Here is a 16,502-nt window from a genome sequence, read left to right as displayed (position 1 = left end):
GGTACTCTCAGGCTCTTGAGTAGGGACTTAGCAAGTCAGCAGGTGAAAGCGTCACCTTCTTTGGGATAGTATATGAGGCCCTATTAGATCTTGCAGGGCCTAGCACAAATCAAATATCAGCCTCAGGGTACCAATCTTTAGCGATGCCAGTCTAGTTGACGTAGATCTATCGACTAAATATTCTACGCTCGGACATCACTCATATGTAGCTTATGCATACATCCCCGCCTTGTTACCGGTAAAATATGAAAGCTGAAATTTAGCAGTGTAGTGTGGATACAGAAGTCAAAGCCCTTCGGTATTACGTTGCATCTGAATAGTATTTTGACGACCTGGGTCTATTAAATAATAGAATCCACTGGGAGGGATAATATTACTAGCTACACATAAATCTTTAAATAGCTCAAAGAGGTATACCGAGTCAAAATACTACCTATAGGATGCCATTCCAACTTATAAGAGTGTTAAGTTTAACTAGATCCCACCAAAAACGCCGCAACAAATATTTAATCTAATGATACTGTCTAGCCAAGACATCGAAAATCCCGTCCCCTCTCAAAGCTTCGATACTATGTCGAACACGTGCTAAAGCAGCAAACAACCCGCACTCAAGTGGGTACGGTCCCATTCCCAGAGTCCAAAAACAAGGTACGGTCCGGGAGATTCACAAATCGATAAGATCTCGAAGCAATCAACCACTTGCGATATGCAGCTAAACTAGTAAAGGCACCGATCCGGTCTACTTCCAAGCTTTTTTGAAATTTAAGGGGTTTGCGGGAAGTATATAGCCGTTCGGCATTCGGAATCGAAGGGATTTGCATACTGAATTATTAGAGTTGATCAACAGCGCTATTTATGATTTATGATTTATGTCTCGATTGCCTGTGCTGGAGATCGGTGAGGTTGAAAATAGCAGACTAATGAATAAAGTAGTTTTCAAAACAGGATTCTAACGACCCTTGCGTTGAAGCTGGTGTCGCCAACTTGTTTAACGTGATAGTCGAGGAGCATGCTCATATTAACAGCAATACATCCCTAATTCTTCTAGGTTAGAGAGCCTTGTATGATAGAGAGCGATGACCTCGAAAGACGCAATGGTACTCCATTCTCAGGATTGCAGACCAGAAGATTCGCATTTTCCTAACTGTCCGATAAAAATAACCCTTGGTTGATGTCGCAAATAGAGTAAATATCGGGATAGTCGAGTTGAACTATTAACGCCTGTATCTCTACCCTCCTTCGAGAGCGCTGCACTCCTCTTATATACTCAATCCTACTAGATATACCCCTAAATCTACCCCTAACCTACTCATTCCCAAACACCAACTACTTGTAATCTAGGTATCAATTAGAGTATGTGCCGACAATGTATGACAAGAACTGGTAAGACGATGATGTCTATCCACATATGTTAAGGCCCCAAAAGTAGACCATATATATGATCTATAAGTAATAAATTAAATGAGCGTTTGCATATGTCTCTATTGCTAGAGGTAATCCGCAACCAGTCCCGCCAAGCTGATGGACTGGCTGTTATATCTACCACTCTTCTAGAATTAACAGTAACGCTTTCTTTCCGATGAATAATCATTACAATCTCATACACTCTTGTAAATACATCATCCAGTAGTACTGATTACGTTTCAAAGGCTCGTAGCTCGTTGCCTTACGATCATCAGTTACTTGAGAGGCTATCCAGCTCTTAGGTGATGCTTGTAAGACTTGAAGCCTATTGTAAGTTTTTTTGAGCCTGATCTTTAATTTCAAAGCTTATCAAATGTGTAGCATAAATAACTAAAATAAATAGTTGTCGAAGCAAACCGAGTAAAATATCATTCGTTTCCAGAAAAGGGGAAATAGTTACCTGGGCTAGGTGCTAGTCCTGTAAGGCTGACACCTCAACAACTACATTGAATACTAATATCTTCTTTTAATACGAACCACCTCTTTTCCTCATAAAGCTATTTCAGCGTTTCTCTTGGAAACCGCCAGCTCTAGTGTATCATCAGGTGGTATATACTTATCGTTAGGCTGATCATTGTGGCGGGGGGTGCTTCATACAACCAGCCCCCGATAATTATTTCTTCGACCATGACAACAATCATCTAGTTAGAACAAATGATGCTTCAAGTATCTATGTATAACCGTAGGCTCTCATAGTTACCTTAAAGTTCCTTGGGAACAACAAGGTTGTTTCTTTACTTCTTGCTTTGCCTCATGACAGACACGTTTAATTCAACTCAAATTCCAATATTAACATTATCAATGGGTCTACCTTTACATAAATGTAAATTCTAGTAATATTAAGAAGAAAAGCATGTTAAACATTACAGGTTTATAATAGAATTTGTTGTCATCGTGCTGTTTGGTAAAAGACTACATGCCACTCACCCCTCTCTCCCTTTCCCTTTCTTTAACCCCAAGCAACAGCGGTATATAAATTTCACAGTTAATTCTCAAAAAATATATTCGTAGCTTTTCTTAATTTTTATTTCTTTAAATTAACCCAAAGCCTCCTTACGAGAGACGAAATGGGTATATATTACGCCGCAGAAAGACTATTAACTCGGACCTTCTCAAGCCCCTCCTCATGCAACCGATCCTGGAAATTCCGTCCAAGCTCCTCATCCCGGATAAGAACCGTAAAATCCACCCGATTTGACAGCAGCTCGAGCGGCGCTACTATCTTACTTATCATGCAATACCACTCGTCCTCCAGCAGGGGGTGTTCGAACGCCAGCACGCGGATCGTCAGGCGTCTCAGACCCGTCATACCTACGACGGCGCCGCAGATCTCCTCCCAGCTCTCGTTGTGGTTCAGGGGCGACCCGAGAGTCTCCTTTTCTTCGAACCGCGCCCAGTAGTAGAACCCGGACCAGTCGAGCTCAATTGACCGCACGGCTTCGAGGCCTGCTGTTGGCGAAAGTACGAGAAAGCGGTAAAATGCTTCCATCCTTTCGAATTTGAAATGTCGTCTATATAATATACCTAATGTCTCCCAGTACCTAGTTTCTTTACGTTAACATCGGTGGTGGTCTTATTTCTCTTTGGAATGGGTTAACTTACATCCGTTTGCAGCTTTGGAGGGACGTCAGTATGTTAAACTCGGCCGTTACATCATCTGCTAGGAACCGTCTCTCAGCTCCGGCTTCCCTCCAAAGCGGTTGATAAGCACGTCTCCTATTCTGATCCGCCTCGTCGAGCCTCTGCTGGTCACGCGGAAGCACGACGTGCGCGAGCTTATTTGCTTTCCTCAATATGGACGTATCGTCGTCTCCAAGCGCGTACTCCCATATCGCAAGCCGTATCTCAGGCGGCATTTGTAAGAGCAGACATTGGCTTTGATCTGAATAAGATACGGTATTTCCCAGCCCTAGATAGCCTGCTAGTCGTGAAGGCGCCCATCTGAATCTCTGCCAAGCCTCGGATGTCGAGCTTGGAATCCATCCGCCTTCGTCCGGGGATTTCTGTTCGGCTATTGTTCCTCTCCGCCTTTGACTACGGATATCCCTCCACTCATAACAATATTTAGTACTTGGGTGGAGACGACCCATGGTTTTGTGTTCTGTAGCCTTATCTTACGCCGCAATGTAACAGGGTAACATACATGAACGCGTTTGCGGGGAAAAAGAAAAAAAGCAAAAGTTAAAGGATGATGTAGATTTTAGATTAGAACCTTGCTTTTGTTCTTCAATCAAATATAAAAAACTTAAATATAAATATCGAGTAAAATACCTAAAGTTAAATAAGCACTAAAGTTCCATTAGTTTTTATATTTTAACTTGTTCCGTTTACCTGCTTGTTTCAGTAGGCGGTAATAAGGCGGTATCGGTCCGTTCTGATTAATAATGTTAGTGTAAAAAAAGGTTAAAAGATGTAAAGGATGTAAGAGATGTAAGGGTTATTAGTGGAATGAGGGAAATAATTAGTCCCCACACGCCATTGGTTGGTCAATCTACGTCACATTCAATATAAAACATACATAACAACTTACATCCCTATTTCATCTCGTACATCTGCTGTCACGTCACGTAGTAGCATTGGCATCGCATTTTCATGCCTTTTCCAACATTCTAACATTATACGATATTATATACGACACATATATGTTTCTTCTCCCGATGATATGCGTTGCGCGCATTGTACCGATCACCCAGTTCACCTTAGCTCGAGGTCGTAACTCGTAAATAAAGGAGAACCAAAAAAATAAATATCATGCCATCTCGGAAAGAGTACCGACTAACCAATCATATCAATATCAATATCTTATTATGGAAAGGTTCAAGTCTAACCGCCGGCAGTGATTTAAACCGCTCCAACGGGGGCCAGCGGGCACTGTGTATTCGTGGGGAAACCAGAACTTAGGATTTAAGCATAATCTCCGACCCAATATTTGTGTGATATAGGTTCAAATTTGATATAAAAGGCAACTCTCTGATTATTCGACGTTGAGTTATATTGCTTCAATAGGGAATTCGCGTGTCGTTGGAGACGTTTCGTACCATGGGACTTCTAATAACACGCGATGACTCCTCTTTTATATCTCCGCGGCCTTGGGATCCTTAGGATGAGCCTTGGAGTAATCCATTGCGTTGGCTTGGACAGGCAGTTCTTTTGAGCAAGACTCCGAAACTCCTTACCAACAGTGAAGTTACAGGATACCATCTCCAAGAAAGCCGGGGAGTCATAAAATCGTATTATGCTCATCGTATCATCTCCGAATAGGATTATGCCAAGATGTGGTTGACAGTGAATGTAAGCAACGTTTCTCCTATGGCAATCACTTTAAAGATTCGGTTACTGTAGCGTGTAGTTAATAGACGTTGAAAAGGGGGATATTAAAGAGGCGTATAACATAAACAATACAAGGTCAGCATACTTCAATAACAGATTGTCTACCAACATGCTTAAAAACAGACCAGCCAAGTATACAATACACCATTATTACTTTGGGGTAACTATATAATTCTCCAAACTTAGTACCATAACCTCTTCAAGTGAAAACTTCCTACTCGACAATCAACCAGCAAATACCTATTCGCCACCTGTTAATCTTTACGAAATAGATACCTATCTAAGGTAGGTAGTTAAAAGAGGCTATAGGATTAGCTCAGCAATTCGACCTGAAATCCGGGGTAGGACTAATGCGTGCAACGCAAAACACCAATTACCTCTTAAAATTAAATACTAGTGCATTGTCTACGTTACATTCCACGAGAATTAGCGTAGTTTCTTTAACGTAGCATCGCACTATATAAAAGCCTACCGTCTTCTATAAATTCTAGCTTTTTCTGGCTTCGTGTGAGGCTGGTCTTGATGTTTGAGAGTTATAACAGTGCGCGAAAGGGGGAGAGGGGGGTGTAAGATACAAAATAGAACACCACCTTCTAGTTCTTATATCGATGACATAGATTAGCTCTCAAGCAGAGTAGTCAGCATAATGATTTATACTTGGTATTTTTCATTTTTCTCATTGATGTAAGCATCTTGGTACCTCGCTAGATAGTACATGAATGATAGCATACACACAGAACTATGACTTAGCTTTCGCGCGGCGCGCAAACATCGGCAACACCACACGACTAGATACGCCCCAAGACCTTCTACGCGGGGGTCAACTCTAATCCTTCAACTCTTCCGTCTGCGTAATCTTCTCCCGCTTCTTCTTCTCGTCGGGCCCCAGCGCCGATAGGTATATCTCGTGGAGATTGTACCGCTTCAGAGACTCCCAGTCCCCGTCGACGACACTCATGCCGCAGAATGTCTGCGATGGTTAGTTTGGAAGGATGGTAATTTTAGAAAAAAAGATATACCTGGTAAATGTCGATGAGAATGACCTTGTCCGGGGATGAAAGGTTGACTTTGTGGCGCGGCGCGATAAGCAATGCGACCTTCTTGATCACGTCGTCGCGCTTGAGGGTATTGTGAGCACGGAAGCTAGGCCGAATAGCGTACTAACTCAAGCTGTCAGTAATTTCTCCTTTGGGGGGAGTTGGGGAGTGAGCGCACCGAATAGGCATCCCCCTCAGGGACCTCCGACTGCTCGTCCTCGCCTGCAAGCTGGAAGTGTTTAGCCAGGACATTCTTGGCAACTTCCTCGACGCCAGCCTCGGTAGCTTTCGCAGTCAGAGTGACGGGCGTAAATCTATTGATGAATCTTGCTCGCCGTTGCGACTTTTCGGTGATTCCCTTTGCGTCCTTACAGATCTGATGAACGAGCGCGACGGGGTCGACAGGCGGCTTCGTCCGTATGAAAAGCAAGCAATCGAGATTCATGCGCATGGGCTCGAATACTGAATCCTTCGATTTGCTCGCAGGTTTCATATCTTGGACTTCCTTCTTGATGGATGATTCGATATCATCATCATCCTCGTCATCCTTGGCTTCAGCGGGGTCTTGGCGTTTGATATCGTAAAGCTTCTCTCCGTACTAGATATATGTTAAGCATTCGCAGAACGAAATAGCTGGGTCAAGTGATAGGTATACCTCTTCGCAAAGATCCATCATTTCCCCTAAGGCCTGTCGCTCCTTGCCTTTAACACATGTGGTCCAAATGCCCATGTCACCCACTTCTAGACTCCTGCCTTTTATGGCCTCGAGTTTGGCCTTTTGGTGAGGTGTCTGCCATCTGCCATTACTACCACCCTGCGAAATGATGAGATATAGGATATATAGGCGAGAGACGGTTATATAATCTCACTTTGCTTTTTTTGACTGGACGACCATCGGACCCATTAGAGGGAGGCTGTTTTCTTTTCTCAGAAGAATCCATAGCGGATGAGGATATTGAATTAGGGTTGGGGAAAGTAACTTCTGATTGTTTATGCGAGCTGTATTATGAATTGGAGTTTGGTTCGTGGTGTTGTAATTGCGATTTAATTGTAGAGGCAAAGAAGTACATAGCACAAGTTTATGATTATGGTAGTCACGTGGGACACACGTGCAGTGCACATAATGTGGATACGACTCAATATCTTATCTGAATCCTAGGGATTCCCCTCTGTATTTACCTAGATTTGCCTCGTTCTCCCCCCTATCGTATTGTTATCAAATTTACCACGCGGTAGGCGGCACTATAACATCTCACGTAACCTTTATACATAACCTATACTAAGTAGTTTCTCTACATTAAATATTTTAATGGTATTTACTTTTTCTAGGTCAAGCAAGATGCTTCAAGCTCTTATAGACCATTATACTAACCTGTCGTAGCATCCTTCGTGTACACATGACCTATCTACCCTTTTAAAATGTGTAGTCGACATGAGATTATACTTTTGCTAATTACTTGTTGCGGTAATCATGGAAACTCTCCATGATGGCTAATAGAGAGATTTCACTTTCATGTAACTCAACCCATCTTCACATACGGAGTTGAAGTGCGTGTGACTCCAAATCTATTCGATGTTATATAGCACTTACGCTCAGTCAATGTCTCCCTCGATCTTTAGGTAGACGCGGTTTGTATTAATTAAGATGACAACGTAGAGAGGTCGTATTAAGCAACCGGGTTCTGCATCGAAAAGGTCGTAGTAAAATCTAAGCTTATCAACGGGAGCCAGGCATTCAACCGAGACGAAATTCTAGAGGAATGGTGTCACACAGAGGGATGATCTAGAACTACTAACTGACTCTCAATGGCAGGAGTACACGAGTACGGATTCCCATACCTCAATGCTTCCTTATCCATACCGTATTACTGTATGTTGTATGGTAGATTGGAAACCCCCTTTCGTGACATTGGGCGAGCGCACTGGGCTTTCTCAACCCATAGTAGAAGTGAGAGATGAAGCCTAGATTTAAATGATGTTTTCTATCGACCACAATTTGAGTAGACCGTGAGCGCTTATATGTGAGTTAACGTCCTACTTTCTGGTTGTTAGTTATGTAAGTCTTAGGTCTAGTTCTTAGGTAGGACAACTAGGAGTTACACCTCTTACTATCATTGACACATAATATACCATATATAAGGTATGTGGTGAGCTTTGATAATTACACATACTGAATTTGAAAGAACGGTGGAGCTTTCCACGAAATGGTTGTGGCATATACTAGATTCGAGGATCAAAAAGATTTGTATTGTGTAAGTTTCCAGGTAGGATAGGTTCCCTTTAAGATCTTGAATACCTTTTCATACTTTTCTTCCAATTTAACATTAAGTAAATACCTAAGCATCTATAACACTAAAGCTTAATTCATGCGATACCTCTATACTCGGTTTCTCCAAATCAAAATAAACTACCCTATAATTCAAACTCCTCAATCAACCACCAGACATGAAAAGGGGTAACATAAATCTCGTAATCCACCTCGTCCAGTTTTGACCCAAGTCCATGGCCCCTGGAAACCAATTCTTACCATATCTATCCATTGGCTTATATTTCTAACCTCACCCTATTATCATCTATAAGATTCTATCTTCAGCTAAGATATATTCCGACCATCACCACTCCTCCAAGCGCGGGGTAATACATATATCCCTATGCATATCGTCCTAGTAAAATACAATACACCGACTGCCCTATAAGGTATACACAAGTATCATCTCCATCTCTTCATTAATATTTATTCATGACAGCCATCTTTAGTTCATGGATCCAGTTCGAATCTAACCCGTCATCACACGTTAGGCTTTAATCCTCCTCTTCATAGATCTTGACATTATCCGCATACTCGCGAATATTACTAACGATATAGTCATCAATCACGGAGCCCTTTCCAGCCACTACGCGTAGGATTAATTCATTAAGCTTCTGCCGCCCTAGGATATCCACGTGGTCTGCTGTATTGGGCCCTCCGCGGGGGTTAAACCTTTCGGGTTCGTGAGGCATTTCCACGACGGTGACCTTGGCGCCAGCCGGGTTATATCGCTTCATACGCCAGCCCTTAGAGCACATGTAACCGCTGCTTAGAAGATTAACTGTACCATCGCCTTCTCCCATAACGACACCGTGATCAATTTCATCAACGGTTAGTCCCGTATCGATGGTGACGTTTAAGTTTGTGAATGCCGGATATTCCGGGCTGCGGTAGTAGTATGCTCGTTCAGTTGGTTTCCCCACGCCGTAAAAACAGTAAATCTTCAAGTTTGGAGCCAGGGGTAACCGCGTCTCCAGGGGATTAACCCATTTGCGATTGTCAAGCTCGTTGGCTTCTACCTCGGCAGTGGTATGAGCCACTCCGTGAGAGAAGCTCTTCTTGACCTGATCTCGGTACCAATCATCGGTCGTATCCATGAGATATTTCATCGAGTCGCTAACGGTGAAGTTTTGATGCGGTGTAGTCCAGTTAACACCACGACGAAAGTTTAAAAATGAACCAAACGAGTTCTGCTGCCCGGGTTGATCATCTGGTGCCCACGTTAGATTTCCCCAGACCGCGTCTCCACCAAGTGGTAGCATAGCCGACATTCCTGGCATCGCTCGAAATATTTCTGCTCGTTCATCTTTGCTGAGGAACTTCTCGAGCCCGTATACTGCAAAGGAATTAAGCTGCGCTGTATCGCGCATCTCGCCGGAGAGAATAGCGGTCACATCCTTAACTGCACCTAGCATACATCCACTAATATTGATCCAGGCTTCGACATGACGCTCGACCCAATCGTCACCGCCTTTACCGCCTTCAGCAGATGCTACCCAATGGAAGAAATAAAATAGGACTTGGCTGCCCATGCTGTGGGATGCAAGAACCACCTTTTGACCAGAGAATTCGTGTGCCAGCTCCACATAGCTCTTTAATCTCGTAAAGTATTGGTCCCGAAGCTCGAGGTTTTGATACGTCAAGCGCCAATCGTAAGCAGCCGTGAATGAGTTGGTTGGGTCGTAGCCTAACGATGCCAGATTCTCCACGATTTTACTCCAGATCCAGTACCCCGTAATGAAGAAGTCGGTCGCATCAAAGCCCTGCGCAGCTCTCAATTTGATATTCGGCGGATCTAACCCGGTTTTCTTATCCAACATGATGTGCTTCTTCCATATCTCCTTGTCTAGAACCAGCGCTCTCATCATTGTCCAGCTACCCCAGAGCCGCTTTCTAAAGTACGGACGAGAGATATTGGCAGTGCCCCAGGATTCAAGGCCTGTTGAGATGACACCGGGAACCAGAATAACGGGATGGTGAACGCTAAGCCCTTCGGTCCGGGCTTTCACCCCTACAGAAAAGGAATCATAGCTATCGACAAAATCCCTCTCACCTTTCTACAAATCATAAAGCTTATTAGTTTAGTCGGATCCTGTTTGAAGGTAGAGACGTACAACAAGATCCCTCATATCCTTAACCAGACCCGCTGGTAACACATCAAGAAAACTGTCCATACTAAGTTCACCAATCTCCGGAAGTTCAATTAAGTCATTATTCTTAGCTAGGAGGCCGGCAGCTATAAGACCGAACAAGCTACCCATTAAGAAAATAAATGTATTACGCCTCTTGCCCGTCTTTGGCTTATGTTCATGATGTATGATCTCGACCTTGTCAACCGGCTTCGCCGGACTTTCGTCTCTCGGTGTAGGTGCTAGCGACAACGAAGATTCTGATGAGTTATCGGGGGCGAGCGCCCTGCGTCGGAGAGTTGATGCCATCGTCGGGCAGGTCTACATGACCAGGCAGAAGAGCTCGGTGTGCAAAAGTGGACGGTGGAGAGAGAGGGGAGGTGAGAAGAAGCAAATCGGACACGGAACCGCAGCGGTGCTGTCGGAATGGGGCTTGATCGTCGATAAATGGGACCAAGCAAGCAACGTCAGCTACCGTAGTGTATTGTAGAGCGGTATGGAACTTGGAGAAGAGAGGTAGGAATAATATTAGGCTCGCGGATCATTCATGGCTGAAAGCTAAAAATAAAATTAAAAGCTGTACCTGATCAACAGTAGCAGGTGCGGAACATTTGAAAGTCTAGATAGAAATAATAGCATTGAAATTGGTAACATTTTTGACGTCAGTACATTAGATAGTGGGTCACCGCGACCATGTGCTGCCTTCTTTCTTCAAGTATTGACCAATCAGAGGTCTAGAACGGTAAGAAGGTTTATAGCGTTTTAGGCCGTTGGTCAGTAGCTCTTTCGGGGGGTTTGGTCTTCTGGTACCACTGCATGACAAGCATGGATTACATTTAAACCCCATCTAAACTCAAACCGGGCGGCCCCGCGGAACTATTCCTATCCTAGAGAGGTCAGCTCGCTCGAAGGACCCCGTTGTAACCCAGTACGTGAAATCAATTCTTTTTGACTTGCATGTGAAAGCGGGCCGTCTTGTCTCGTCTTGTCGTCTTTCATCTTAATCTATTACTGTAACGGATCATCTGTCCGTCTTAGTCAACTCGTGTTTCTAATATATCAACCATTATAACGCCCCCCCGGGTTTCTCAACGGCGCGCCTTTTAGAACTTACCTTTGACTTTATTCCGCTATTGACCGTGTGCATACTAAGTTTACAAGCCCCGACGAACGATACCGATAACGCCGCTTAACTTATTGGATCTCTTAGTACCGACAGACCTTCGTACCCAGCCCGTAGAAAAGCTATGGAAATAGCTCGCGCAAAAGAGCTTCCGGGGGAACTCTTATATATACAATACGAACATGCACTAGAAGAAAAGTACCTACCCGCTATCCGGGCCTTGATTTCGAAAGATCTCAGCGAGCCCTATAGCATATATGTTTACCGGTATTTCTTGTACCAATGGGCTCACTTGTGTTATATGGTAAGCTTATGCACGTGCATTCGTACTACCATTAGGCGTTTTACTGATATTTCGATACCCTGATATTAGGCACTCAATCCCGTCGATAAATCTCTTATGGGCGTCATCATTTGTAAACTCGAACACCATGCCTCCCATTCACCCCCGACCCATCGAGGTTATATAGCTATGCTTGCGGTATCGTCTGCCTTTAGGGGTCACGGCATAGCCACGGCGTTAGTGAGGATGGCGATCGATGCAATGGCCGAGCGCCATGCCGACGAAATTGTTTTAGAGACTGAAGAAACGAACATACCAGCTATGAGACTATACGAACGGTTGGGATTCTTACGATCGAAGAAGCTCCATCGATACTACCTAAACGGTAACAGCGCTTATAGGCTTGTACTACTCTTGAAGTCGGCAGACCTCGAACCTGGCCAGCAACCTGACTAGAAGCGGGTTGGGTTACTTCAATATCGTCGGCGCGTGGCCCGTGGAAATGATATGACTAGAACCAGGATACAGAACGTACGCAGCCTCAACGGCGATTCAGACTATCAGAAATTTGTTGAGTCTCCCGAAGGACGACTGTGGAAAGAAAGAGGGTGGCACAATTAGGGCGCTGCGAGATCGGGCTGTGGAATTTGGATGACATTAGCATAGAAGGTTAATGCATTGTTGGCGTTAAAAGGGTAGTAAGTAAGCATTGAGATCCTATTTGGGTCACATTCAGATTAGTACTTGTACTTCTCAAAGTCTGATTATTCATGAAGCAAGCTTTCGGTGGCAAAGGGTATCTCGACAAATTCAACTGCTTTCCATGACAACTCATATTTCCCCATTTTCTTCGATTCTGGCTTTCTTCTCCCATCCTACCCTTTCTTAAGCATAGAGGTACTATCGTATATAGAGGCCCTTATCTCCCAAGGATTACCACGTGCTATGCCTAGGTAAGTGTACACGTCTAATCTGGTAAGCGTTGTCCCGAGAGAAGCTATTCAGATAATAAACTTACCAGGTTTGTAGTAAATTGATCGATCCCTAGCCTGGATGAGTCCGAGCTGCTTCAACTTCTCGACGACTCTCTTCACGTCCTTCGTATCGGAGAAATCGGCGGTGTAGACGCAGATGAGCCGGTCCGTTCTCTTATCAGTTGTCGATCGTGGCGCAACCTTGGCACCAATACCAAGCTCATTATTTGCCGTCGCTTTGGCGACAGTCTCCCAAATCTCGTTAACTTGGAAGACAGAACAAAAGAGCATCCACTAGCATATATTAGGAATGACGCTTCAAGCATATACTCATATAATACTCATATACTAACCTTGCCACATCTCACACGTAGCATCCTTGCCAGGTTGAGAATATCTTTGGCCGCGTCCATCCCGGCTTTTCGACATTCTCGAGTGATAGCACCTGGTTGATTTCCGGACTTCTTACATGCGTCGATGAATTCTGAGGCAAGATGAAGTCTTGCCATCCCACCCTCAACCATACTGGGCAGGTCCGCGCCAACCTCTTCAGGGGCTTCGTCTTCGCCGCCAGGGATCATTTGATTACTTGCTTCATGTTTCTTTTTGCGATTAATGTATGGATTACAAACCCAAATCCAGGGGTCTTCTGGAGTTTCGTCTGTTGTTGCAGGGGGTACGCGTTGTACGAACTCTTCAATGGTCTCGGTGAGTTGCCAGGCGTTCTTAAGGCCAGCATACGGGTTATGGAGATGAGAGATATCAACGGTTTCCTTCTTTTGCGCCTGCATCTTGAGCGGTGTATCGAGAGTTCGGTTTTGTTCCCACCAGGCTTCAACGTCGAATACCTTTACTTTGGCTTTGAGGTCTGCCAGAACTTCGTCGTCGCCTAAGACCGCGAATTAGTAATCTGGCGTTAGTTAAATAGACCGAATATCTCCACCATAGAAATCAGAGTCCTCGGAACTCATGGTCGCAATTCAAAATAGATGAGTATGTACCTAGGTACGTTAAATTGATAAACAGTAGTTCATACGATGAGAATAAGAATAGAGAAGAAATGAAGGAATTATAAGTAAATATTGTATAAACTAGCCAAAGTCAATTGTCAATAATACGAGTCAGGCTTAGAAAGTTGAAAATATGAGGTATCTATCTGGGTTCTAGGCTAGGTTAGAAAGCATTTAAAAGTCCTTGCTCCATGAGACCGGGGGTTGCTGGATAACTGATAACTGACGTGCTCTTGCCAACCCAACCCAAATGTCCGACTCCCCTCGTTCTTGCAGCTTCGATTGTTACCACGGTATTTCCATAAGAGGAGCCTTAAAATGGCTGCATTCTGCAAGTGCAGGAACCAGGCGCTCGGGCACTAGTAATTGGACCAGGTCCAATAATAAGGCTATGCTCCAGGGTTTATACAGCGGGTATGATTCCGAGCCGCTCTTTAGAAGCGGCATGCATGCTGTAGCTTAGCTGTATGTGCCCCATTTTTATTATAAGTCTCCACTATCTCCTCTAAAAAAACAACTTCAAAAAATTGAGGGGGAAAGATTTCCTCTCAACATCTACATACGCGGGGCTTAATATCTATATCGCAGCATGTCTTATGTTTCCATGAATATTAATTGCTGACATATTCTCCGTTGACGAATATAAGCGTGGTATAAACGCCCCTTAAAAGTCTAACGTCATGAATACGCACGGACGCAGCATCACGTCGCTGAAATCATTAACCCTGGACCTCCCCCCAAGCTGTATCGAATTCTGTCCGGGTCATCCGGACTATTTCGTCGTTGGTACATATAATTTACAGAAAGAAGATAATACAGATACGGGCGGTTCTACTGGAGATGACCAAGAACAACAGGAGGTAAAGAAAACTCAATCTCGGGATGGTAGTCTTGTTCTCTTTAAGTTGTTAGAGACTTCGGATATGTAAGCTACCTCCTTATATACCTACTTATCTCTATTATTCAATTTTAATATCAAGTTTACCATCGTATAGAAAGCACGTACAAACTGTTCTCTACCCTTCTGCTCTCCTTGACCTTCATTTTCATCCTAGTCGAGAAGGCTCTACTGTGCTGGCTGTCGTCTCCAGTACTGGAAGCCTGTCGTTCTTCAAGCTTTCTACTTTAGAAGAACATCCGGCTTCCTTAAAGGAAATCGTTACTCACAAGCCGCTTGGTGATGATGAGGGAGTTCTAGTCCTGTCATGTTCGTGGCATCCACATATTCCTGAGCTCCTAGCAATTACAACCTCCAACTACGAAGTCCATATCCTGCGTGTTACTGACTCATGGGATGTCTCTAAGACAAGCGATGGGCCTGTGATAACTCACACTCTTGAAGCGTGGACAGTGGCATTTTCATCGTTGACACTAGGCAAGCCTAGCTCGGATGCAGCAGGTTCTCCAGGGGAAAGCTCTGAGCAATTCGCAGTATTCTCAGGAGGTGACGATTCTAAACTCCTTACTACAAATTGTGCATATTATCCGGCTCGTATTGATACTGAAGAGAGCCTAGTCGAGACTTCATGCCCACCAATTGTGTTCAGGGGACACGAAGCAGGAGTAACTGCTATACTCACCCTAAATCTGCAAGTTTCATCGCACGATTCCGTGGTTGTCACTGGAAGCTACGACGACTACATTAGAGTATACGCGTTCGATGAGCAAAGAAAGGGGATGCTTCCTTACAGATCCAGGTTACTAGCAGAGCAAAATTTACAAGGAGGTGTATGGAGACTTAAACTGATAACATTAGAAAAAGCTACGGAGAGCACCAAGGGAGACAGCAAGCAGTGGAAAGTCTTTATTCTCGCCTCATGTATGCATGCGGGATCACGAGTACTTGAGATCTCAGGTGGTACAGAGGCTGAATTTTGTGAGATTAAAATACTCGGACGGTTTGAGGAGCACAAGAGCATGAACTACGGGAGCGATTTTCAGCCGGGTTCCGAAATGGGAAGCAGAAATCTCCGGTGTGTATCAACAAGTTTTTATGATAAGTTATTGTGTTTATGGGAATACTAATATTGATTTTGAGTGTTGAAATTATTTGACCTGACCTTGTAGCGATAAATATTTACTTAATGTTAATCGACTCTTAAGTTAGTAAATACTACCCGAGGTGCGAATAGGAATTAATGTTAGTTTAGTGATGTAATAGTTACAAGATATAGTCTCAACACCACTTTGGAATGTGACGGATGCGGGTTCTCGCGTTTCTGTTAGTTATTCCTTAGCAACGTGTTGCAGAGAATTACTATTTCCCAAGCTATATAATTATACACATATATTTGTACAATTGCTTTATTGTCAAATAAGTCGCCATAGTTCGATTTGTTGTTGGAACAAAATGAGAGTTACATATGCTTAACAGAATGAAGTAGATAAACGGATGTACATAGTAGACTGTGGTAGTAGACTGTGGAGTACAGCAGCCGCCATGGGGCGTCGTAGGTACAATTTTGGAATTGTTCTAGTGCTTCCAGAACAGCGGCTTTCATGGTGAACTAAACAGCTAATTGGCTATGCGGATAAGTACATAATAGTACATGATAGGTAACAAGCCTATGAAGGTGGGGTTGCTGTATGGCAGGGCAAGGCAGGTACGCCCTGATAACAATGGTTTAGTATATGCATTGTATATGGAAGCATGATTACATATATTGCGCAGAGAAGTAAAAGTGTACCTACCTACCTGAGCTTATGGATTAAAGGACTCAGGACTTTAAGGTGGACCCACCAATAGTCGCGTGAAGAAGGCACGCTGAAGCAACATTACCACATCACCTGTAAATTTCCGCCAGAAACACGAACCTCAATCACGGTACCTTAAGCTTAGCGCAT

The 16,502-nt window shown here is 43.9% G+C and overlaps 6 protein-coding genes across 6 annotated transcripts; 2 read left to right on the top strand and 4 right to left on the bottom strand.

The window, feature by feature from the left end:
• Positions 1–2,542: 2,542 nt before the first annotated feature.
• On the bottom strand, positions 2,543–3,320 carry GL218_03173 (uncharacterized protein; the record flags this gene model as incomplete). The annotated part of the gene is made up of 2 exons (XM_033579722.1): positions 2,543–3,005; positions 3,067–3,320. The coding sequence occupies 2 exons, from the start codon at positions 3,318–3,320 to the stop codon at positions 2,543–2,545; spliced, it is 717 nt and encodes a 238-aa protein (XP_033436757.1).
• Positions 3,321–5,620: 2,300 nt separating this feature from the next.
• GL218_03172 (tRNA acetyltransferase TAN1) lies at positions 5,621–6,772 on the bottom strand (the record flags this gene model as incomplete). The annotated part of the gene is made up of 5 exons (XM_033579721.1): positions 5,621–5,764; positions 5,814–5,954; positions 6,010–6,429; positions 6,487–6,645; positions 6,701–6,772. The coding sequence occupies 5 exons, from the start codon at positions 6,770–6,772 to the stop codon at positions 5,621–5,623; spliced, it is 936 nt and encodes a 311-aa protein (XP_033436758.1).
• A 1,861-nt stretch (positions 6,773–8,633) lies between these two features.
• Positions 8,634–10,577, bottom strand: GL218_03171 (Phospholipid:diacylglycerol acyltransferase; the record flags this gene model as incomplete). The annotated part of the gene is made up of 2 exons (XM_033579720.1): positions 8,634–10,196; positions 10,254–10,577. 2 exons carry the CDS (start codon positions 10,575–10,577, stop codon positions 8,634–8,636), a joined length of 1,887 nt encoding a protein of 628 aa, XP_033436755.1.
• A 938-nt stretch (positions 10,578–11,515) lies between these two features.
• Positions 11,516–12,130, top strand: GL218_03170 (N-alpha-acetyltransferase 30; the record flags this gene model as incomplete). Its single annotated transcript, XM_033579719.1, has 2 exons — positions 11,516–11,695; positions 11,765–12,130. 2 exons carry the CDS (start codon positions 11,516–11,518, stop codon positions 12,128–12,130), a joined length of 546 nt encoding a protein of 181 aa, XP_033436756.1.
• A 161-nt stretch (positions 12,131–12,291) lies between these two features.
• On the bottom strand, positions 12,292–13,619 carry GL218_03169 (UPF0696 protein C11orf68 like protein; the record flags this gene model as incomplete). Its single annotated transcript, XM_033579718.1, has 5 exons — positions 12,292–12,391; positions 12,554–12,641; positions 12,693–12,942; positions 13,002–13,537; positions 13,592–13,619. 5 exons carry the CDS (start codon positions 13,617–13,619, stop codon positions 12,292–12,294), a joined length of 1,002 nt encoding a protein of 333 aa, XP_033437568.1.
• Positions 13,620–14,338: 719 nt separating this feature from the next.
• GL218_03168 (Diphthamide biosynthesis protein 7) lies at positions 14,339–15,683 on the top strand (the record flags this gene model as incomplete). Its single annotated transcript, XM_033579717.1, has 2 exons — positions 14,339–14,583; positions 14,654–15,683. 2 exons carry the CDS (start codon positions 14,339–14,341, stop codon positions 15,681–15,683), a joined length of 1,275 nt encoding a protein of 424 aa, XP_033437567.1.
• Positions 15,684–16,502: the final 819 nt, after the last annotated feature.

This window comes from Daldinia childiae (assembly GCF_008694065.1).
Source record: "Daldinia childiae strain JS-1345 chromosome Unknown Scaffold3, whole genome shotgun sequence".
Lineage (NCBI taxonomy): Eukaryota > Fungi > Ascomycota > Sordariomycetes > Xylariales > Hypoxylaceae > Daldinia > Daldinia childiae.
Note: the sequence above shows the minus strand (reverse complement) of the source record. Positions and strands in the feature narration are given on the sequence as shown.